The 23,817-nt window shown below is 43.6% G+C and overlaps 1 protein-coding gene across 1 annotated transcript in view; it reads left to right on the top strand.

Annotated features, from left to right (window-relative positions):
• The window catches only part of Mthfd1l (methylenetetrahydrofolate dehydrogenase (NADP+ dependent) 1 like), a 186,417-nt gene that overhangs the window by 52,314 nt on the left and 110,286 nt on the right, over nt 1-23,817 (top strand). The window contains exons 14-18 of the mRNA XM_074072325.1: nt 783-890; nt 1,960-2,034; nt 3,455-3,557; nt 8,120-8,196; nt 22,220-22,360. Coding sequence (XP_073928426.1) covers nt 783-890; nt 1,960-2,034; nt 3,455-3,557; nt 8,120-8,196; nt 22,220-22,360 — 504 coding nt within the window. The remainder of the gene's footprint in view (nt 1-782; nt 891-1,959; nt 2,035-3,454; nt 3,558-8,119; nt 8,197-22,219; nt 22,361-23,817) is intronic.

Below are 23,817 nucleotides of genomic sequence, written 5' to 3'. Positions count from 1 at the left end.
CTAATGAGGAGACTGCCGGGTGGCCCAGGGGACAGAGGTGGCAGTAAGGATGGAGAAAAGGGTGACAATCTAAGGCTTGAGTGCTGCTGTTTACAGATGAGACGTGAGTCCAAGGTTCTGGGTTGATCAAATCAATGGAATCATTTGTTAAAATGGAAAACCAGGGGTGGTGTGATGTAACCTAATGGTCATGTGGCCTGAGCATAATTTTACATTTTGAAATAATTTTGTTCATGAAATGCAGTTTCATGGCATGGAGTTTCCCTCATGTGGTGTCATGTTGGTACTCAAAACATTTCTGATTCTGGAACATTTCAGATTTTTGGATTAGAAATGTGTGAGTGTGTTGCTTCTAAACTAATGATCCTTTGCGCATAGGGAAGTGGAACATTTCAGAAATATTTTGTCACTCCATTGTGACTGTTTAAGCCTTCTCTTGCTCCAAAGTATGTTTGATACAGGACTGTTTTCTAAATCATCAAGCAGTGCAGATGAGTCAAGTGAGTGGAAGCGAAGGAACCCAAATAAGAAACCAATGGTTAAGTCCTTTGCACGTTTCGCCTTAACCCGAGAATGGAGGGATTTGCCATGTGAGACTGCCCAGGGGTTCTTTGATGTCATGTAGAGAACCATGACATCGATTTTCTGATTTGGGCCATTTTGTGGACCCAGCTCATTATAAAGATATATTGTTAGCGTATTGCTGTATTGATTCAGGCAGTCCTTGAATACTGCCACGGCTGGGGGAAACAAATAGAAAGATACTGCGTTTCACTTAACAGTTCAACCTGCACTTGACCGGGGACATCCACGCCATCACTGCTGCCAATAACTTGCTGGCTGCTGCCATTGACACGAGGATCTTGCATGAAAACACTCAAACAGATAAGGTAAGAAGGATTCCTTCTTGAACATTTGGGGGAATCTTACCCTGTAATTCCTGGGTCCTTAAAGAGTTTATAGAAAAAGACTTTTAGAGTCTATGAGCCCTCTGAAATTTTACTTAAAAGTTTGTGAATTTTAGGGCCAGGCATGGTGGTGCACACCACTCAGGAGGCAGAACTAGGACCACTGTTCAAGGTCAGCTGGGGCAAAAAAAAAAAAAAAAGTTAGCAAGCTTTCTGTGAAAAAACAAGCCAGGTGGTAGGGTATACCTGTAATCGGTATGGAAGACAGAGGTCCTCACCTAGCCTGGGCAAAAACTGGAGGCCCTGTCTGAAAGATAAACTAAAAGCAGTAAGGGTTGGGGCAGGACTCAAACGATAGAACTCTTGCCTAGCAAGCGTTAGGCCTTGTTCAAATCCCAGTACTGCTTTTAAAAAAATGTGTATTTTATCTATGTCTTCATTTCTTGATTAGATTCTCAAATGGTTTTAACACTGCCAAGTTGTTGAGAAAATTATGTTCTATGATTTAAGCCAGGTGTTACTGGAGATGGCTCTTCAGTCTTAAAGCTACCCGATAGACCGTTCTCTTCATTCTAGTCCTAAATCCGGCCTCTGGTCTATACTGGAGGAGGTTGACCAGGATTGTTTTTGGGATTGCATCTGTATGCACCACCTTAGATGTGCCTTAGAGAGCTGCTGGGCCTCACTGGTTTGCTGTCCAAGGGCTAACAACGGAGAGCAGCAGAGTTCCTGGTGCTAGTTTCTCACTGACACAGGCATGGATGAGAAGGGTACTTTCTGGCATATTTTAAAACAAGGCTTCTGATTTTCTCCACGGAAAGTAATCCCCTAATGAGTCCTTGGAACATAAGCCAGATAAGTATTTAGCTTGTCAGTTGTAAGGCCGCAGAGCAAGAAATACATTTATGCAAGCTCTCGGCAATTGCGTGACTTCAGCTTTCGTCATTTTTATTAAGATGATAGAATCAAAGTCTACATGGTTTATATTAGCCTCTAAATTTTAGGAGGGCCTGCTTGGTTATAAATATAATGAACTTTGTCATTTTCTTAGGCTCTGTATAATCGGCTGGTTCCTTTAGTGAATGGTGTCAGAGAATTTTCAGAAATTCAACTTGCTCGGCTGAAGGTAAGTTTCCAGTTAGAGGTTATTCAAAAAGAAAATATCCTTGAAACACATCAGGATTGCCAAAACCCGAAATTTTGAACTTGACTTGATTTTGGTTTTCAGATACTCTTTTGGGTATTAAACTCTAAAGAGACTGGAGAATATGTCAGACAGAGCACTGTATTAGATGCCTAAGTCTGGACCCTAGAGTGGAGAGCCAGGTGAAGAAGTGATTAACTCTTTTAGGACTTGATCTTGTGTGTGAAATGAAGATAGCTTTGCTAAGCCATAAGTGCCCTAATCGACTAACAGACACAATCTGTATGCACCCTTCTCTTCCCGAAGAGAAGTATTTTCATAAGTTCTAAATTTCTCAGAAATGATAAGATAACCTGGAAAATCCATCAACCTCAGTGTCCATTGCAGGGGGACGCTGCACTTGCACTTTAGAAAGCCATCTTAATTCTTGCCCATGCTATTTGCTGTTCTGTCCTACTAATTGTATCACTTCCCCTAGGTCTTTGTCAGGGACTAAAGTATAACCCGTCATGCTGTAACTTACAACCACTAGTTGGTATTAAGTGATTTTTAAAGATTCACCCCCTTAGCCAGGTATGGTGGCTCATACATGTAATCCCAGTACTCAAGAGGCTGAAGCAGGAGAATCTCAAGTTCAAGACCAGCCTAGGCTACATAGCAAGACCCTGTCTCAGTCCGCCACCCGCCCTTGGGCACCCCCCTCACCCCCCGCTGCCAAAAAAAGAAAAAATTCCCTCCCTTAGTTGTTACCAAGTTGTTACCAAGTTCTGTTTGTTGAGAACAGTGAGTAATTCCATCCTGTCCAGTTTCTATTTCCTGGAGCTTCTTTACTTTTTTCCCTCTGGAAATAGGGTCCAAACTTGCAATTCTCCTGCCTCAGCCTCCAAAGTTCTAGGATTATAAGCATGTACCACCACACCTGGCCAAAGCCCACTTTCTTAGGGTGTTTTCCTTACAGAAACAAATGCGTTAGGAATTTAGATTCTTTTGTCTTGTTTTGAGATTTAAATATATACATTACTTGAGCCGTTGGTATTTGTGTTTGAAAAGACCCAGTGCACTAAGGCATCAATTTAGTGGACAGCAGTTATGTCCCTTTGAGCACCTCACCCGATTCAAGGGTGTCCAGGTGTCCACTGAGCATTGCTAGCTGAACCCCACTTTCAGCTCTGTCACTTCACGGGCATCTTACAGAATTTCAGTGTCTTCCACTTGTAGGAGACGTTTGGACTGAAACAATAGTTTGTATGATTTGACCTAATCTATAATTTACTCAAAATAAAGTTTGATCTTGAGAGACTTTACTAATTATGGGGGAAGCAGAGTAAGAGGCATAGTTTTGGTTACCTTGTGGTTTCTCTTCTTTCCCATACTTACCTCATTTTTTTTTCTTAATCACTAGAAACTGGGGATAAACAAGACAGATCCGAGTGCACTGACAGAAGAGGAAGTGAGTAAATTCGCCCGGCTCAACATCGACCCCTCCACCATCACATGGCAGAGAGGTGGGTGCTGGGACCTTGCAGTGTGCTAAGGGCCCAAGTGGGGGGTGCTCGAGGCTGAAGCCCAGCCTGGGTTTTGATCCCCCTTCTACGTCCAGCACTGCCATCTTCTCTCTCTGCCATGGCCTGTTGCTTATACCAACCACTTCCCCTGCTCAAGCCCAGCCACTCCCTCCCTCCTAAAGTCCAAGGAAGATTGCTTTAATTCTCTTCTGTTTCTTTCCTCCATGGCCTCTTCTCTCTGCATTTAAAAAATTTTATTTCTTAGTAGACTGGGATTTGAACTCAAGGCCCTAAGCTTGCTAGGGCTTTCCCCCCATTTCTCCGATATCCTATTTTACACTTCCTGCAGAGCTGGAATGACAGGAGCAGACAACCACAAGAAGCTTTTATAGCTTAAGATGGGGTCTCTCGAACCTCTTCCCTTGGCTAACCTCAAACCACATTCCTCCCAATCTCCACCTCCCGAGTAGCTAGGATTACAGGTGTGAGCCACCATGCCATCTAAAGACATTTTTTAAAGCCACGTCTCCCCTTCCTTCTCCTCTCACCTTTGCCCACTGCCCTAATTTCTTCCTCTCACTCTTTCCCACGAGCTCTAAGCAGCTCTCCCGTTTGTACTTCAAGTGCTGAGTTTCCCCCTAGGTCTGTGGGTGACTCCAGCCATTGACCATGTGTCCCTCTGATGCTTCAGACGGGACAGGCAGATTTCTGGGTAGCTCCCTCTTGTGCACCATGCCTGTCAGCTGTGACTGTCTCTTCCCATCGCCCACCCTGCCCCCTGGATCGCCTCTGCCACTGCTGCAAGTCACATGCTCTTTCAGAACCTACTTATCAGGTAACAGTCACTTTCCAGTACTTTCTCCTGCTTCCATTTCCCTCCCTACTTCAGTAGGCTCTTATCACAGAGATACTGTCCCCTCCTGTGTGATGAAGTCATCCTTACACAGCCTGGCTCTCCGACCACCACAGCATAGCTTCTGTCTGCTGTCTGTTCAGGAGGGCCTCCTTGTGCCTGTCCTTGCTCAGCCATCCCTGCCACCTCTTTCTGCTGGTCTTGCTCTTCCAGGTCAAGTCCAGCCTCACCCCCTCCTTAGGCTGCCGTCCTGGGAGTCCACTCAGCCTGGAGTTGAGTGTCTTCTCACAGACCGTGAGATGCAGGCAAAGCCCAGAGACCCAATCTTACCTCTACCAAGTGCGAGCCGCACAACTGCCCACTCAGTTCATTCATCTTTACGATGGAAGCAGGTTGAGTATCCCTCATCTGAAATGCCTGGGACCAGAGGTGTTTCAGATTTCAGAAGTTTTTCGACTGGGGAGATTTGCGTATATATACACAGTGAGATGTCTTGGGAATGACACCCAAGTCAGAACACCTTATGCACATGGCCTGAAGCATCTTATACGACATTTTAAATAATGCTGCATATGACACAAAGTTTTGTGCTGTGGGATTGTCCGTGTATGCTGTCATGTTGACACAGAGTCCTGGATTCTGGATGCCGAACTTTTGCAGTGTAACATCAGCCCCCTCACAAGGGACACCACTGCACATCCTTTGCAGATTCAAAAGCACTTGCCAAAAGACCCTGAGACACCGTCACGGCTACACTCTATTATGTAGTTTCTCTGTGGTCTTTGTCTTCTGAACTAAGTGAAAATTTCCTTAGACACTATCGTGAATGTATTTTTCATTTAAAAATAAGTAGTGACTGGATTGGAGGCATGGTTCAAGCTATAGAGTGCCTGCCTAGCAAAGCAAGAAGCCCTGAGTTCAAACCCCAGTACTGCAAAAAATAATAAGAAGTAGCTGTCTGGGAGTGTGGCTGAAGGGGTAGAGCACATGCCTGGCAAGCAGAGCCCCTCCCTGCGTTCCACACACGCATGCGTGCGCTCACACACACGAGTGATAACGTTACAGAGATTTTGGAAATGTGTCAGAAGAATAAGAAGCATCTTGGCATGCTAATAACACTATTATTCATAGTTTTTGGTGCATCTAGTATTTCCATATAGCTCTGGTATGATTTATGTATATCGATTTTATATCTTCTTTGATTTTTATCATAAGCATTTTCTATTTTGTTGGCTCCTTGTTGTAATGGTCATTTTATTTATGCATTTATTTACTTTCAATGGTGCTGAAATCAAATCCAGGATCTCAAGCATGCTGCACAACAAATGTTCTCCCATCCACCTTTACCCCCACCCAGGATGGCCATCTTGAAATGGCTCTAGATTATTCCGTTTTGAGTGAACCACAACTTAAACATGCATTTTTAACAATTGACATAAGTATTTGCAACATTTTATTGAAGAGCCTACTTTTTCTAGAAAACTTTTTATAACTAGGAAAATTATTAAAATGTCATTCTGTCCAAAACGTGTAGCCAACCTTTTTGGGGCATGTCTGAGTTTGTGTTACTCTTCAAAACTATTTTGGAAGTCTACTAGCACAAGAAAAATTATGCAGGGGAAAATTGCTATGTTTTAAGCCAGGCATGTGACTATGCTAAGAGAGAGAGAAAAAACTTTTTGTAGTAAAAGTGATGGTAAAGTTTATTGGGAAAGGAATACACTTTCCATAAACTGAAAGTGGGTCATCTCTAGAATGAGAACAAGAATTACGAAGAAATTTTTACACGAGTTGGTGTTCTTCCACACTTGCGATGGTGCTCCATCCTAGGCAGCCATCACAAGTAGAGGTCATGCCCCTTTCCATGTAGGGCCAACATGCCTTTGGATTCTCTCTGAAAGGACAGAAGGAGTCTGTGGTCACAAATAAATTTTAATGGAAGTGACAACTTTAAAAATTATTCCAGAGAAATACTAGAATTGTGTTACTGTTAAAAACACTAAATGCAGAAAACTGTGTCACTGTGGACAAGCCACCTGGGTCAGAGGAACGTGGACTGACATTGGATAATTAGCGTGGCTCTGATAACCATGAACTAACGTGAAAAGTAGAACTGCCCTGTAGATGAATTGAGGACGTGCAGAGTAGGCTTTTCTGCCTTCGCCCTAGATAGAGTGTAACCCTTGTAATGGGATCATACATCACAGGTACTTCTCACACCTCCTCTGCATGTCAAATCCTGGTGGACTGAAACGACGCTGTAGAGTTTATCTTTTTAGCCTTATTCTTTTGCTTGCTTTCTCTTTGCTAAATAAAAGCTGGTCCATTGTTGACTTCAGAGAAATTTGATAAAAAGAGCGGTTCAGTCTGGTGCCAAGGTTGTATGTACTCCACATCAGGAAAGAAGGTGGCTTCATGCATCTGGGGAATAAAAGCAGTCACAAACAGTAATCCTGAGGAGCCGGCCTCTCGTTCTGCAGATGTCCTGCCTGTGTCTTAGAAAACACAAAGAGGCCGTGTGTGTTAGGTGAGGCCGTTAGTGTCTGGAGTGTGTGCCGAGTCAGGGAACAATAGAGGGCAGAGAGGGGAGAGGTCCGCTAGTGCCCGGATGTCAAGAAACATTAACACCCTTCCTCCACAGACACTCTTTGTCCCCAAATACATAATTCCTGTCACTGCTGTCATCAGTACCACATTATACATTAATAAGCTGGATCTCTGTTGTCATTGTGAATAGCTTGTTATTTGAAGCCACATAAATAAGGAAAGTCTGTCCTTCTGGCTTCGTTCCTTGGCATTGTGAATTTGATTTTTACTAAACGAAACCTAGTTTTCCACGAACAAAAATCTGAACCAGTGCAATTCAAACAAGCAAGAATTGTGCCTGCTCTAATGACAAACAGCTTTTCTCTCCATTACTAATTTGTATGCAAAGCACAAAAGTCACCATTTAAACCATCTCTGTGCTGATGGCGTTTTACTGTCACAGTGACTGTTCCGTCACCGCTGCTTACAACCAAAGCCCCGTCATCCTCAGAGAACATGCTGTGCCCATTAGAATGTAACTCCCTCTCTGCCCCTGGACACCACTCTTCTATTTTCTGCCTCCAGGAATTTGCCTATTTTAGGTACCCCACTTATGTGGGATCACGTGGTATTTGTGCTTCTGTGTCTGTCTTCCTTAACTATGCTTATTTCTATCACTTATCCATGCTGTAACATATATCAAAATGTTCTTCCTTTCTATGGCAGCGTAGTATTCCATAATACTACATGTGTACATACATGATGTGGCATGTCCAGTCCTATGGTGCTGGGCACGTTAGTTGCTGCAGTGACTAGCACTGCTGTGGCCATGGTGTAGAAATACCTGTCCAAGTTCCTGCCTTCACTCATTTCGAGTGATGCAGAGGAGTGGAATTACCAGGTGATTACAGAATTAACTTTTGAGAAGCTGGATTGACTTCTTGTTACTTGGCTGTCGGTGTAGACCATTGCCCTTTCACAAGTCCTTTTCCTTGCTGCCTATCCTGACGCACTCTGTGTACTTGGCTTCCTAAGGTCTCACCACTAGCACAGATTTTCTTGTTTGCTGGGCTCCTCAAGGGAAGAAGCCAGCCCCTTTCCCTTGTTTTCTGCTACTTCCTCAGCATTGGCCTGCGTGACCAGTCACATTTGTCGATTGAATGAGTAATCTGTTTTCTTCCAGTGGTGGACACCAATGACCGCTTTCTACGAAAAATAACCATTGGGCAGGCGAGCACGGAGAAGGGATGCTCCCGGCAGGTAGGTGACGCTTTCTTCCTGCAATGACTGTTCTCCTCCTCGGGTTGGCCACCCTCGGCTTTTCTGTGTTCAACCCTTAGCTGCTGTGCCAGTGGCTTTCCCACCATTGTCCTTGGCTGTCCAGGCGGGGGAAGCACCAGAAGCAGGAACAGTCTGTGTCTTCCTACCTCCCTTTTCCCGTGTGTTCCCAGTTGTTTCTGGGAAGAGCCACTCCAGGGCGGCCTTTCAATATAAGTCCTTGCATATTTTATAGGAAACCCACCACTTAGTGCTACATCTGCATAACAGAAAAGTGAAAGACATATTTCAAACACCTACTTATTAGGCTTAATAGCCTGGGGAGTTTTTCAAAGGAGAATGGCTTCTTACCCAAAAGCAGCATGTGGGAGAGAAATTATGAGCTGTTTTCATCTTAACGGGTCTCTGCTGTGGGTCAGTAGTGCTGAGGCTGAGGGGTATGAATCCCTTCCACAATGTTTTAGCCAGGCACAACAACAACCCTCTAAGGTTTTCTTTTTTTCTTTTTGTAATAAAGTATGTTTAAGATTAAACTACAGTTTAAGATTAATGGCCTTTACGTTAAGTTTTTATTAGTGAAGAAAAAGAAGAGTCACTTTTACTGTAATCACTAATCTTCATACCAGATGGACTTTTGGACATTTTAGAATTCTTTTTCTTTTTCGTTTTTTAAATTTTTATTGTTTTATTATTCATATGTGTATACAAGGCTTGGGTCATTTCTCCCCCCTGCCCCCACCCCCTCCCTTACCACCCACTCCGCCCCCTCCCTCTCCCCCCCACCCCCTCAATACCTGGCAGAAACTATTTTGCCCTTATCTCTAATTTTGTTGAAGAGAGAGTATAAGTCATAATAGGACGGAACAAGGGTTTTTGCTGGTTGAGATAAGGATAGCTATACAGGGAGTTGACTCGCATTAATTTCCTGTGCGTGTGTGTTACCTTCTAGGTTAATTCTTTTTGATCTAACCTTTTCTCTAGTTCCTGGTCCCCTTCTCTATTGGCCTCAGTTGCTTTTAAGGTATCTGCTTTAGTTTCTCTGTGTTAAGGGCAACAAATGCTAGCTAATTTTTTAGATGTCTTACCTATCCTCACCCCTCCCTTGTGTGCTCTCGCTTTTATCATGTGCTCAAAGTCCAATCCCATTGTTGTGTTTGCCCTTGATCTAATGTCCACATATGAGGGAGAACGTACGATTTTTGGTCTTTTGGGCCAGGCTAACCTCACTCAGAATGATGTTCTCCAATTCCATCCATTTACCAGCGAATGATAACATTTCATTGTTCTTCATGGCTGCATAAAATTCCATTGTGTATAGATACCACATTTTCTTAATCCATTCGTCAGTAGTGGGGCATCTTGGCTGTTTCCATAACTTGGCTATTGTGAATAGTGCTGCAATAAACATGGGTGTGCAGGTGCCTCTGGAGTAACCTGTGTCACAGTCTTTTGGGTATATCCCCAAGAGTGGTATTGCTGGATCAAATGGTAGATCAATGTTTAGCTTTTTAAGTAGCCTCCAAATTTTTTTCCAGAGTGGTTGTACTAGTCTACATTCCCACCAACAGTGTAAGAGGGTTCCTTTTTCCCCACATCCTCGCCAACACCTGTTAGTGGTGTTGCTAATGGTGGCTATTCTAACAGGGGTGAGGTGGAATCTTAGTATGGTTTTGATTTGCATTTCCTTTATTGCTAGAGATGGTGAGCATTTTTTCATATGTTTTTTGGCCATTTGAATTTCTTCTTTTGAGAAAGTTCTGTTTAGTTCACTTGCCCATTTCTTTATTGGTTCATTAGTTTTGGGAGAATTTAGTTTTTTAAGTTCCCTATATATTCTGGTTATCAGTCCTTTGTCTGATGTGTAGCTGAAAAATATTTTCTCCCACTCTGTGGGTGTTCTCTTCAGTTTAGAGACCATTTCTTTTGATAAACAGAAGCTTTTTAGCTTTATGAGGTCCCATTTATCTATGCTATCTCTTAGTTGCTGTGCTGCTGGGGATCCATTGAGAAAGTTCTTGCCTATACCTACTAACTCCAGAGTATTTCCTACTCTTTCCTGTATCAGCTTTAGAGTTTGTGGTCTGATATTAAGATCCTTGATCCATTTTGAGTTAATCTTGGTATAGGGTGATATACGTGGATCTAGTTTCAGTTTTTTGCAGACTGCTAACCAGTTTTCCGAGCAGTTTTTGTTGAAGAGGCTGTTATTTCTCCATCGTATATTTTTAGCTCCTTTGTCAAAGACAAGTTGGTTATACTTGTCTGGCTTCATATCTGGGTCCTCTATTCTGTTCTACTGGTCTTCGTGTCTGTTTTTGTGCCAGTACCATGCTGTTTTTATCATATTACTTTGTAATATAGTTTGAAGTCAGGTATTGTGATACCTCCAGCATTATTCTTTTGACTGAGCATTGCCTTGGCTATTCGAGGTCTCTTGTATTTCCGTATAAATTTCACGGTAGATTTGTCAATCTCTTTAGTGAATGTCATTGGAATTTTAGTGGGAATTGCATTAAACATGTAGATTACTTTAGGGAGTATCGACATCTTTACTATGTTGATTCTACCAATCCATGAGCATGGGAGATCTCTCCACTTTCTATAGTCTTCCTCAATCTCTTTCCTCAGAAGTTTATAGTTTTCCTTGTAGAGGTCGTTCACATCTTTTGTTAGGTTTACACCTAGGTATTTGATTTTTTTTTTGAGGCTATTGTAAATGGAATTGTTTTCATATATTCTTTTTCAATTTGTTCATTATTAGTGTATAGAAATGCTAATGATTTTTCTATGTTGATTTTATGTCCTGCTACCTTGCTGTAGCTATTGATGATGTCTAGAAGCTTCTGAATAGAGGTTTTTGGGTCTTTAAGGTATAGGATCATGTCGTCTGCAAATAGGGATATTTTGACAGTTTCTTTACCTATTTGTATTCCTTTTATTCCTTCTTGCCTAATTGCTCTGGCTAGGAATTCCAGTACTATGTTGAATAGGAGTGGAGATAGTGGGCATCCTTGTCTGGTTCCTGATTTTAGAGGGAATGGTTTCAGTTTTTCTCCATTAAGTATAATGCTGTGTGTAGGTTTGTCATATATAGCTTTTATAATGTTGAGGAACTTTCCTTCTATTCCTAGTTTTCTTAGAGCTTTTATCATGAAATGGTGTTGGATCTTATCAAAGGCTTTTTCTGCATCTATTGAGATGATCAAGTGGTTTTTGTCTTTGCTTCTGTTTATGTGGTTTATTATGTTTATTGATTTTCATATGTTGAACCACCCTTGCATTCCTGGGATGAAGCCTACTTGGTCATGGTGAATAATCTTTTTGGTGTGTTGCTGAATTCAGTTTGCCATTATTTTGTTGCAGATTTTTGCATCAATGTTCATTAAGGAGATTGGCCAATAGTTCTCCTTTTTGGAGGTGTCTTTGCCTGGTTTTGGGATAAGTGTAATACTGGCTTCATAAAATGTGTTAGGCAGTTTTCCTTCCCTTTCTATTTCATGGAACAGTTTAAGGAGGGTTGGTATCAGTTCTTCTTTAAAGGTCTGATAGAATTCAGCAGAGAATCCATGAGGTCCTGGACTTTTCTTTTTGGGGAGACTCTTGATTGCTGCTTCAATTTCATTTTGTGTTATAGATCTATTCAGGTGATTAATTTCCTCTTGGTTCAGTTTTAGATGATCACATGTATCTAGAAATCTGTCCATTTCTTTAAGATTTTCAAATTTATTTGAATATAGGTTCTCGAAGTAGTCTCTGATGATTTCCTGGACTTCCATGGTGTCTGTTGTTATCTCCCCTTTTGCATTCCTGATTCTACTAATTTGGGTTTTTTCTCTCCTCATTTTAGTCAGGTTTGCCAGGGGTCTGTTGATCTTGTTTACTTTTTCAAAGAACCAACATTTTGTTTCATTAATTCTTTGTATGGTTTTTTTGGTTTCTATTTCGTTGATTTCAGCTCTTATTTTTATTCTCTCCTTCGATTTGTTTTGGGATTTGCTTCTTGTTTTTCTAGGAGTTTGCGATGTATCATTAGGTCATTGATTTGGAATCTTTCAGTCTTTTTAACGTATGCACTCATGGCTATAAACTTTCCTCTCAGGACTGCCTTTGCTGTGTCCCATAGGTTCCAGTAGGTTGTGTTTTCATTTTCATTGACTTCCAGGAACTTTTTAATTTCCTGTTTTATTTCATCAATGACCCATTTTGCATTAAGTAATGAGTTATTTAGTTTCCAGCTGTTTGCGTGTTTTTTGTCTTTACTTTTGTTGTTGAGTTCTAGTTTTATTTCATTGTGATCAGATAGTATGCATAGTATAATTTCTATTATATTTGCTGAGACTTGCTTTATGCCCTAGGATATGATCTGTTTTGGAGAAGGTTCTATGGGCTGCTGAGAAGAATGTGTATTGTGTAGAAGTTGGATGAAATGTTCTGTAGACATCAACTATGTCCATTTGATCTATTGTATATTTTAGATCTTGGATTTTTTATTGATTTTTTGTTTGGATGACCTGTTGATGATAATGGGGTGTTAAAGTCTCCCACAACCACTGTGTTGGAGTTAATATATGTTTTTAGGTCTTTCAGGGTATGTTTGATGAAATTGGGTGCGTTGACATTGGGTGCATACAGATTGATGATTATTATTTCCTTTTGGTCTGTTTCCCCTTTTATTAGTATGGAATGTCCTTCTTTATCTTGTTTGATCAATGTAGGTTTGAATTCTACTTTGTCAGAGATAAGTATTGCTACTCCTGCTTGTTTTGGGGGGCCACTGGCTTGGTAAATCTTCTTCCAGCCTTTCATCCTAAGCCTATGCTTATTTCTGTCAGTGAGATGGGTCGCCTGTAAGCAACAAATTGTTGGATCTTCCTTTTTAATCCATTTTGTCAAGCGGTGCCTTTTGATGGGTGAATTAAGTCCGTTAACATTAAGTGTTAGTACTGATAGGTATGTGGTGATTCCTGTCATTTAGTTGTCTTAGTTGTTTGAAGGTTTGATTGTGTGTACCCAAGTTGAGGTTACTCTCTACTGTCTTGCTTTTTCTTTTCCTGTAGTTTGGTGCTGCCTGTCCTTTCATAGTTATGTTGGGTTTCACTTTCTGCGTGCAGAATCCCTTGAAGAATCTTTTGTAGTGGTGGCTTTGTGGTCACATATTGTTTTAGTTTCTGCTTATCATGGAAGACTTTTATTGCTCCATCTATTTTGAATGATAGTTTTGCTGGGTAGAGTATCCTGGAGTTGAAGTTATTTTCATTCAGTGCCGGGAAGATCTCACCCCACGCTCTTCTTGCTTTTAATGTTTCTTTTCAGCAGTCTGCTGTGATTTTGATGGTTTACCTTTGTATGTTATTTGTTTTTTCTCTCTTACAGCCTTCAATATTCTTTCCCTAGTTTCTGAACTTGTTGTTTTATGATGATATGTTGTGGGGTAGTTCTATTTTGATCTGGTCTGTTTGGTGTTCTGGAGGCCTCTTGCATCTGTATGGGAATATCTCTCTCTAGATTTGGGAAATTTTCCATTACTATTTTGTTGAATATATTACGCATTCCCTTCGCTTGCACCTCTTCTCCTTCTTTGATGCCCATGATTCTCAAGTTTGGTCTTTGATGGAGTCGGTGAGTTTCTTGCATTTTCTTTTCACAGGTCTTGAGTTGTTTAATTAATAGTTCTTCAGTTTTTCCTTTAATTACCATTTCATCTTCGAGTTCTGAGATTCTGTCTTCAGTTTGTTGTATTCTGCTGGATTGGCCTTCTGTTTTGATTTGCAATTCTGTTTCGTTCTTTTTTCTGAGGTTTTCCATATCCTGGGTGGTTTCCTCTTTAATGTTGTGTATTTTTGTCCTGAGTTCATTTATCTGTTTATTCATCGTGTTCTCTGTTTCACTTTGATGTTTATACGATGCTTCTATGGTTTCCTTTATTTCTTCTTTTGCTTTTTCAGATTCTCTATTTTTGTTGTCTTGGAATTTCTTGAGTGTCTCTTGTACATTTTGGTTCATCTCTATAAAATTCTCATTGAGTACCTGTAGTATGTCTTCTTTTAAATTATCCTTATTGGCTTCATTGGGTTCTTTGGCATAGTTTATCTTCATTTTGTTGGAGTCCGATCTGAGTATCTGCTTTCTTCATTTCCCTCTGGTTCCTGTACTAATTTTTTGCTGTGGGGAAATTGGTTTCCCTGGTTTTTCTGTCTTTCCATCATTGCCTTTGGTGTTGGTACTGTCCCTGTACTGTGTGCAATTAAGTATTTTCTGGCTTGTAATAATAGTACTAATGATATTTAGAATGGAAGGGTGAGAGGGGTTGGAAAGCAAAGAAGTTAAAGGAAAAGGGAAAAACAAATAATCAAGTAGAAAAAAAAAACCAAAGAAACAAACAAAAAAAGTTTCAAAGATATAAACAGGGAGAGACAGTGTACTAATCAACCATAAGCTGAAAAGGCATTAGAGAGACAGAGGATTGAAAATAAAAAATAAAAAGAATAAAGGTAAGAATAAAAATAAAAAATAAGTAAATGAAAGAAAAGATCTATATATATATATATATATATATATATATATATATATATATATATATATATATATAAATAAAAACAAAATAAAAAAATAAAAGCCTCCAAGTTCAAATGCAATGAAGTTTCAGTCTTAATAATTTTGGTGCTCGTCCCTCAGCCTCCAATCCTAGAGATGGTGCCTCAGATGTTGTTCTGTAGTTGTCTCATCAAAGGGGAAACACACACACACAAAAAAAAACCCACAAAGTGTCCCAAGTTCAAATGCAATACAGTTTCAGTAAGTTTTTCAGCATGCAGGTGTAGTTCGGTTGTTTTCTCATCAAAGGTAGGGAGAGAGAAAAAAAAGAGTCTGGAGACAGGTCTGTGTATGGCTATCTGTGGCTGTGGCTTGCCTGCCCGCTGCTGTCAGCCTGCTGTTGCTGGAGGCTTTATTTATGCAGATCTCAGGGGTGAGCTTAGCACTCACCTGGCCCCGCAGGTTTTGTTTACTCAGAGTTCTCCTGTGCGGGAGCCTCTGCTACAAGCTTTCCCCTTTCCAAGCACACTGGGAAAGGTGACACTGCACCCACGTGCTCAGGCCTGCATGTTTATTTACAGTTCACATGGGAACTGTCGCTTTTACAAGCTTTCCTGCTCCTGGTTGCTGGGCATGTGCTGCTGCTCCTGCCGGTCGGCATGTTTGTTTACAGCTCACGTGGGAGGTGGGTCTTCCCCACTCTCCTGTGGAGTTTTCCTCCCTCTGCCACTCTCACAAGCTTTCCCGCTTGTGGTTGCTGGGCACTCCTGCCCTGTCCGGCCAGGCCCGGCTTGTTTATTTACAGTTCTGGGCGGGATTCCCCTCCCCTCCTCCTCAGCGCTCAGGGCACCCCACCCTCTTTGCTACATGTCTTTATTGTTCTTATTGCTTATTACTCAGTTTCTCTTATTTCCCCGGGTGGGGGTCAGTCTGTCCAGGGGGCTATGCTGATCTGGCCCAGGGTCATCTGTGGGAGTACTGCATACCTCTTAGCTCTCCTTGTCCGCATCTTCCCAAGCCATCTGGGCGTGGGTGTCTGGTGGCCCGGGGACCCTCCTGGTTTCTCCATTCAATGTGAAGTGGAGATGCTCTGCGCAGGCTGGAGGTGTGGAGGGGTCAAAGTTTTGCCTCTTCTTGGTGGCCTTGCCTGCAAGGTGTATCTCCAGCCTCTCTCCAAGCTTTCACTTTAGGAGGCACACTTTCTGCTTCTTCCCTCTAGCTGCCATCTTGGAATCTCTGGAATTCTTTGGATTAAAAAGCGAATGTGAGTGGAGGGGGTTGAGGGGGAGAGCTGATGGGTGCAGTGTAACTGATGTACAATATAAAACTGATCGGAATTGTCACTGCAAACCCTCCCCCCCGTATAATGAGTATTTATAAAACAACTATAATTTTAAAATAAAGTGAATGTGGGGTTTGAATCGGGAAGATGAAGGAAGCCCAAGCACTGCCCTTCCCACTCCAAGCCTTGGTGCTTACACACAGTGGACTTCACAGTCAGTGTCTGTGCTGAAAGGCAGTTGTTGCTGGAAAGTTTAGAAAGTTTCTGGAAGGCAGGAAGAGAGTGTGAATTGAATTGATGAGAAGACAGCCCAAAATATGGGATGGTGGACGGGCTCCAAATTCAGAGGCAAGAGATACCCTGGTGCTCACACCACACTCCAAAGGGTTAGTGGTTGGGGATGGTTCCTTGAAGGCAGTGGATGGGAACGTCCTGCAGTCTTTGTGCCCACCCAGAGCCTGTACATATATGTGTCTCAGCCTGGGGGCCTTAGTGTGGTTCCTACACCAGTGACAGCATTGCCACTCAATCTCAAGGGAGCCACTCAGTACAGTCACAGACCTCTGCATATGCCATGCTCTTGTTTGGCAGGTGGCAGTGAGAAATGGCCAGCTCACAGAAAACCAGCATAATGTGACCCTTTCTTGTAGAGCAGGCAGCCTTTTGTCATTTGCAGAGAGGACCCACAGGATTATCAGTGGTCCTGTGAGCTGCTCCAGTGTGGCAGTCAAGCACCACATTAGCTGACTCTGAACATTGGCGGGCAGAGTGGGTTGTGTGAAATCATGCCCTTAACCAAGTGAGCAGGAGCTGTAGAGCCAGGAATTGTCACACGTTTAAAGAAACACATAAGGCTGGGGCATAGCTCAGTGGAAGAGCAAGTTCCATCCCCAGCACCACAGAAAAAAAAAATAAAAGAGAGAAAAGGAGGAGGAGGAAGAGAAAAGAACATATAGCTCAAAGACTGGTAAAGCTTACTTACCAAGAAACAAAATGGTAGATTGGTGGACAGTCTTTAAGAGGAGGTGTATGATCCCAGGTCAGAGCCTGCTCTTTGTGCAATTCTTAGAAGTCACCTAAGGGAGCGGGGTGTGGTGGTACATGCCTATAATACCAGCTACTTGGTAGGCTGAGATTGAGAGGATCTCTGTGTACGCCTAGCTAGGGCGAATTACAAGACCGTATCTGAGAAACTAAAAGGAAAAGAGTTGGACATGGCTCAAGTTGTACAGTGCTTGCCAAGCTCAAGGCCCTGAGTTCAATTCCCGGCACCACAGAAAGAGAAAAAGAGGTGTCACTGTCCTTGAGGGCTAAGAGAACTGTCATGTCCAGTGAGTGAGAATTGAGTGTTGCTTCAAAAAGTGTGTTAAGATCTTGTAAATGAAACTTTGGTTGTGAAAGTAAAAACCCAGACAGAGGCTGAGTGCCCCAGAGAGGCACATCTAAACCAAGAAACGCCCTCTGACAGCACAGTTCCCAAAGAAGAGAGAGAGAAAGTACAAAAGAAAAACTTGGGTGATAGGAAACACACACCTAGCAGTTCTTGGAGGTGTCTAAACAGCTTAGCAGGAAAAAGAAGGAAGGGAAAGGAATCTAAGGAGGTAATACAGAGAAAATGTCTTTAGCCGAAGGAACACATGAGTCTCCACATTCAAAGACGAGTGCAAGCAGGGTGAGTGAAGAAAGATGCCCAGAAGATCCTTCAGGTCGAAATTTCAGAACATGAAAGTCGTAAGAGCTGCCAAATGGAAAAGCTCCTGATTAGTCACAAAGAAATAGAACTCTCAGCAGCTCCAAATGCCAGGTGGCCTTGGGGAAATTGGTTCAGAGTCCGGACGAATGATTTTTTATCCTAAATCCCTCAACAGAAAGAGAAAAACAACAACACTGACATTAAACACATTGGTAGTGAAAGTAGAAAACAAGAAAACAGAAAAGAAGCTGGCTGTGGAGTGTCAGACCTTGTCAGTGCCGTGTGTGTTCACTGTCACTGATACACATGCAGAAACTATAAAGAGAAAGAATAGGTAATATAGAGATAACAAAGTATAAAAAAGTGACACAAAAACATTACAAGACTAAGCCCAGTGCTGGTGGAGTGGCTCAAGTGGTAAGAGCACCTCTCTAGCAAGCACGAGGCTCTGAGTTTATTCCCCAGTGCTGCCAAAAAATGACTAAACCCAGCACGGAGGTGCCCATCTAAAATCCTAGCACTAGGGGATTCTGAGGCAGGAGGAGCCCCAGTTCAAGACCAGCCTGGGCTGCATAGTAAGACCCTGCCTTAAAAGCAAAAAGAGCTGAGGGTGTAGTTCTTTGGTAGATCATTGGTGTACATGCAAGGCCCTTGGTCTTGAACCAGCACCTCAAGCAAACCAAACAAATAGCCATTAAAAGGCCGGTAATAATTTGGAAGCACACCTGACAAGAATCAGGGTCCCAAACAAAAAGAGTGTCCAGCAATGAGCACCCAGCTATTGCTCTCATGGTAGCCCTTCCCTTCCCCTTCCCTCCCCTCCCTTCCCTTCCCCTTCCCTCCTCTTCCCCTTCCCTCCCCTCTCCTCTTCCCCTTCCCTCCCCTCTCCTCTTCCCCTTCCCTCCCCTCTCCTCTTCCCCTTCCCTCCTCTCTCCTCCCTTCCCCTTCCCTCCTCTCTCCTCCCCTCCCCTTCCCTCCTCTCCCTTCCCTTCCCCTTCCCTCCTCTCTCCTCCCCTCCCTCCTCTCTCCTCCCCTTCCCTCCCCTCCCTTCCCTTCCCCTTCCCTCCCCTCCCTTCCCTTCCCCTTCCCTCCTCTCTCCTTCCTTCCCCTTCCCTCCCCTCCCTTCCCTTCCCCTTCCCTCCCCTCCCTTCCCTTCCCCTTCCCTCCTCTCTCCTTCCTTCCCCTTCCCTCCCCTCCCTTCCCTTCCCCTTCCCTCCCCTCCCTTCCCCTTCCCCTTCCCTCCCCTCCCTTCCCTTCCCCTTCCCCTTCCCTCCCCTCCCTTCCCTTCCCCTTCCCTCCCCTCCCTTCCCCTTCCCCTTCCCTCCCCTCCCCCTTGTTTAAGACTGCAGAGGCCTGGCCTGGCCTGGCCTGCTGGACTTCCACCCTGCGCACACACCATGCATTTCGTGTTGATCCTCACCCTCTGCTGCTGATATGACAACTTTATAGGGCACCAGTGTTTCCTTTCCTAGTCACTGCTGGCCTTGTCTGGAATCAGGTCTGGAGGCAGGTCAGAACTGCCACGCAGTCTAAGTGCTCAGAACAGAACTGAGTTTACACGGGAGTAGGATGAGTTTGCTAAGTATTTGCTGAATAAGTAAAAGATAAGTTACAGATACAGAAATAAAATGACAACATGAAAAGGTATTCATAAAACTAAATTAAAATAACAAGTACTGTTTTCCTACAAGCTCATCAAAACATAAGTAGACTAACAAATGGTAGCAAAGTTGCAAGGAAATGGAGACTTACAGGGTGTGGTAGGGGTAGAAATTGGCAAGGCCTTTTTGGCTGACAGCTTGTAAATCTTAAAGCTTGAAACAACCCAACAATTACTACTTCAGGACTAAAATTATTATGGAGGAGACAGAATATTTGTTTATGCCACCCCTCTCCTTAAAAAAAAAAAAAAATCTATATATAAGGCTATAAAATTGCAGCCTGGTTTGTAACAGTGAAAATTTGAGATTAGCCAAGTGTCTGTCAGTAGGGACAGTGATATATATTTGAGGCATCCTCTGTGTCACGTGGAGCTGAACATCACAGTCTATACAGGTAGAATGACAGCTCTCATACTAATAGTAAAGAGAAAACTTTTTTAAAAAAAAGAACATTTAAAAAAAAATTGAAGTAAAATACAGATAACGTAATCCTGTTTATGTTAACAAAAGGCCAGCGCTTGCATCCACCTGTAACTCTATCCGTGTACAAGTGCCGGGATTAGAAAAGAAAGACTGTTCCAATCCGTGGGAAAGAAAAGGCATATCCTCACGCCTTTCGCCTTCCTCTGCACGCTTTTACAGTGTAAGCGTAAATCGGGAGATGGAGGATTAATGCTGGCTGCGTGGATGTCTGCCACACGCCTGTGTCACTAGGCCTGTCACACACGCATACACCAGCAGGCTTAATTCCTAACCCTGAGTAAACCTGAGCTGCACATGGGAGAGGGGGATGGTATGCTAAGTAACTTGCCCACAATTCTATCTTGCCTTGTTTGAAGCATTTTTTTATATAAAAAAAATGGTATTAAAGAACTGTAACTGCTTTTTTCAATCATAAGACTCTAGAGAGCGTCTTAAGTCAATAAAGGTAGATGTCCGTGGTCATTTTTAGTGGCTGCATAATGTCTCCTAGGTGTGCCATCAGGACTCACCAGTCCCTTGCTAATGGATGGAGGGTGTGGCATGTACAGCATTGAGCTATCCTAAGCAAGCCGTCACAGATAGACATGCGTGTTTGTGTGTGTACTTGGGAGATAATATGTTCCCAGAGGCATAGTTTTATAAAATTCTACATTATCTTCCAGGAAAGTTAAATCAATTCACATACTTGACAGCATTACGTATGGTCCCTTGATTAAATTTGTGATAATATGATAAATAGTAAAACTCTCATTTGTCCCTTGATACTATTTTGAAATATTTTCTTTTGCAGAGCCAATATGAGCAATCCTCTACTATGCATATCGTGCAGTTCAATAAAGTGAATAAGTGTGATCTTTAAGTTGATCCAGTTTGGGTTAGCAGTGTGGCTTAAGCAATAAGAGCTTCTGCCTAGCAAGTGTGAGGCCCTGAGTTCAAACCCCAGGGCTGTGTATGCATTATGAGTTGTACATTTGTTTACACGGTTAATACTGTAAAACTTTCTAGTCTCATGGTGCATACAGGAAAATCTCAATAGTTTCTGCCATTTCCTCCATGCATTGTTTATACTGGAATGGGGGCAGAGAGTCCTAGGTCCCACACAGTGAAAAATCACTTAGGTTTAGAACGAGTTGTGTTGGCTTTCAGGTAATAACCTTTTACTACATCAATGGCTAAAGCAGTCTGAACCAGGAAGGAGCCAAAAAACTCCTCCTTCCTTCATTTCCTCCCTTGTCAGTGACGGAGGTGGATAATAAAAGTCTCATGAGGCGATCCCCCCAGGGCACCTCCACTCTCCCTGTGACCTTGACAGTGTCTGGCTTGCACTCCCCTTGGGAGCAGGAGAATTCAGCTGGAGCTTAGCGAGGTGGTTTTGTCCAGAGCAGCTTCCCTGGTGGCTGAATTACGACTTGGGGAAGTCCACGTTCCTGTGGCCCTTTCGGTTCCCCCTGGACTTTGTGCAACCTGGAGGCAGAGTCAGAGGAGGGGAGCAGGCAGTCCTGGGAACTTTTCACAGAAAGTCGCTGCTCTCTAGCTTTCGTTCCTGGGAGCCTTAAGATCTGATGTGGCCTCGGGAGCAACTGAAAATGGATTCTGTGCTACCCTTTGATGGCCATGCTGAGATCTAACTCTGAAACTGGCCTCACGCAGGAAGCAGTGGAACCGTCCTCTCCCACCATCTGCTCTTCATCTCTTTGCTGGACAGACAAACGCAGCCTCCTTGACAGAGGTAGCCAATAGGCTACTCATTAGTTCAGTCAGTTTGTCTTGAGTGCTTGCTGGGTATCACACTGTCCTCTCTTTTGGGGATCAGAAGTGAACCTTCATGCCGAGCATGGTGGAGCATATCTATAATCCCAAACTACTTGGGAGGCTGAAGCAGGAGGCTCAAGAATTTGAGGCCAGTGTGGGCTGTATACTGAGAACCTGACTCAAAACCCAAGAGTTAATTAATTAAAAAAAGAAAAAAAAAAAAAACACAGAAGCAACGCCTCCATGTGGGCCTTGACTTCCTGGCATTGTAGCCTGGTGGCTAAGACACATCAGACAGGTATTGACATTAATGGTCACTAACTGAGACAGACTACAGTAGCATACACGTGGTGTCATGAGGGGGTTTAAGGGGACTTGCCCAGCTGACTGCTGCTCAGCAGAGCACAGTGGACAGTGTGGTCACCTATCGAGGGTGCCCTGACCTCACCAAGCACAGGCCCTGTGCTGCGGGTGTGAACATGACCCGCTGAGGGCAGCCTGTGGTCACGTCACTGCTGAAATCGTCTCCCTGGGGGAATGGCCGGAATGGCCAGCCCAAGGGCACTGCCCCTGACCACTGCCCTTGCTTTGCTGGTGCAGGCACAGTTTGACATTGCAGTGGCCAGCGAGATCATGGCAGTGCTGGCCCTGACTGACAGCCTTGCGGACATGAAGGAGCGTCTGGGAAGAATGGTGGTGGCCAGTGACAAGAATGGGCAACCCGTAACAGCAGAGGACTTGGTGAGTGTTACTTGGGCCCCTCTTGGCACTTTGTATGGGGGGGTGGGGTTTCAGAGAATTTCCTACACCCATTTCTCAGGCCTGGTTGTTTGCCTTACAGTTTCTTACCTCATGAGCACTTTATCACTGTTTTATACCTGGCTACAACCAAACACATGAAATTTATTTCATTAACTTTATGCCTTTCTTGCCAGTCTTGATCCCTATTTCTGGCTGGGGTGGGGTGGGATCATCCCCTGCCGTTAGTGACTTTTTAAAATTTTGTGTTCTGGGCCAGGCATGGTGGTACATTCCTATAATCCCAGCTACTGGGGAGGCAGAGATGGGAAGACCACGGTTCAAGACCAGCCTAGGCCAAAAAAAAGTTAGCAAGACCAGTGTCAAAAAGCAAGCTGGGCGTGGTGTGTTGTGCTTATAATCCCAGACACATTGGAAATGGAAGTAAAAGGATCACAGTCCAAGGCTAGCCCAGGCAAAAGCATGAGACACCCCATTTCCCTCTGTCAGCCTCCCGGCCAGCTCCTCTGTGGGATGGAGGGATACTTCCTGCAAAGCTTTGTGGGGCCCAGGGCACCACTGCCTATTTTAGTTCATATGCTAATTTGCTAAGCACCTATTCACACCCCTCAACCCCCTATACCCCATTTTTTTTTCCAGTACTGGGGATCAGACTCAGGGCTTTGCACACGCTGAACACAAGCTCTGTCACTGAGCTGCACTTCCAGCTCCATCTTAGCTTTTTACTTTTTGACATTACCAGGGGTGGAACTCAGTGCTTCGAGCTTGTTAGGCAGGTGCTCTACCCCTTGAGCCAGTCTGCCAACCCTCTTAGGGTTGATTATTTTTTGAAGTAGGGTCTCGCTTTGTGCTCAGGCCAGCCTGGACCGTGATCCCCCTGTGTAGCTGGAATGGCAGGCAGACACCACTCCACCCAGCCATTGGTCAAGAGAGGGTTTTTGCAGCCAGGCGCCAGGGGCTCACACCTGCAAAACTAGCTGCTTAGGAGGCAGCGATCAGGAGGATCACAGTTCGAAGCCAGCCTGGGCAAATAGTTCCGTGAGACCCTATCTCAAAAAAGCCCTTCTCAAAAAAGGGCTGGTGGAGTGATACACACCTGTCATCCTAAGCTATGACGGGAAGCATAAAATAGGATGATTGTAGTCCAGGCCAGCCTGGGCAAAAAACAAGATCCTATCTGAAAAATGACATTTATGCAAAAAGGGCTGGAGGCATAGCTGAAGTGGTGGAGCACCTGCCTAGCAAATGCAAAGCCCCGAGTTCAAACTCCAGTACTGTCAAAAAAAGTAAATAATGTTTTTTCCAGATGTATGATTCTCATATACCCTGGAAGAGTGTCCAGGCTGTCCTCCTCACTATAGACAAAGGGTGTGGAAGGCCAGTACTGCGCTGTCGGGGTAGACTGTCACACATCAATGGCAGCCACAGGGCTCCCTCCG

This window comes from Castor canadensis, chromosome 1, assembly GCF_047511655.1.
Source record: "Castor canadensis chromosome 1, mCasCan1.hap1v2, whole genome shotgun sequence".
Lineage (NCBI taxonomy): Eukaryota > Metazoa > Chordata > Mammalia > Rodentia > Castoridae > Castor > Castor canadensis.
Note: the sequence above shows the minus strand (reverse complement) of the source record. Positions and strands in the feature narration are given on the sequence as shown.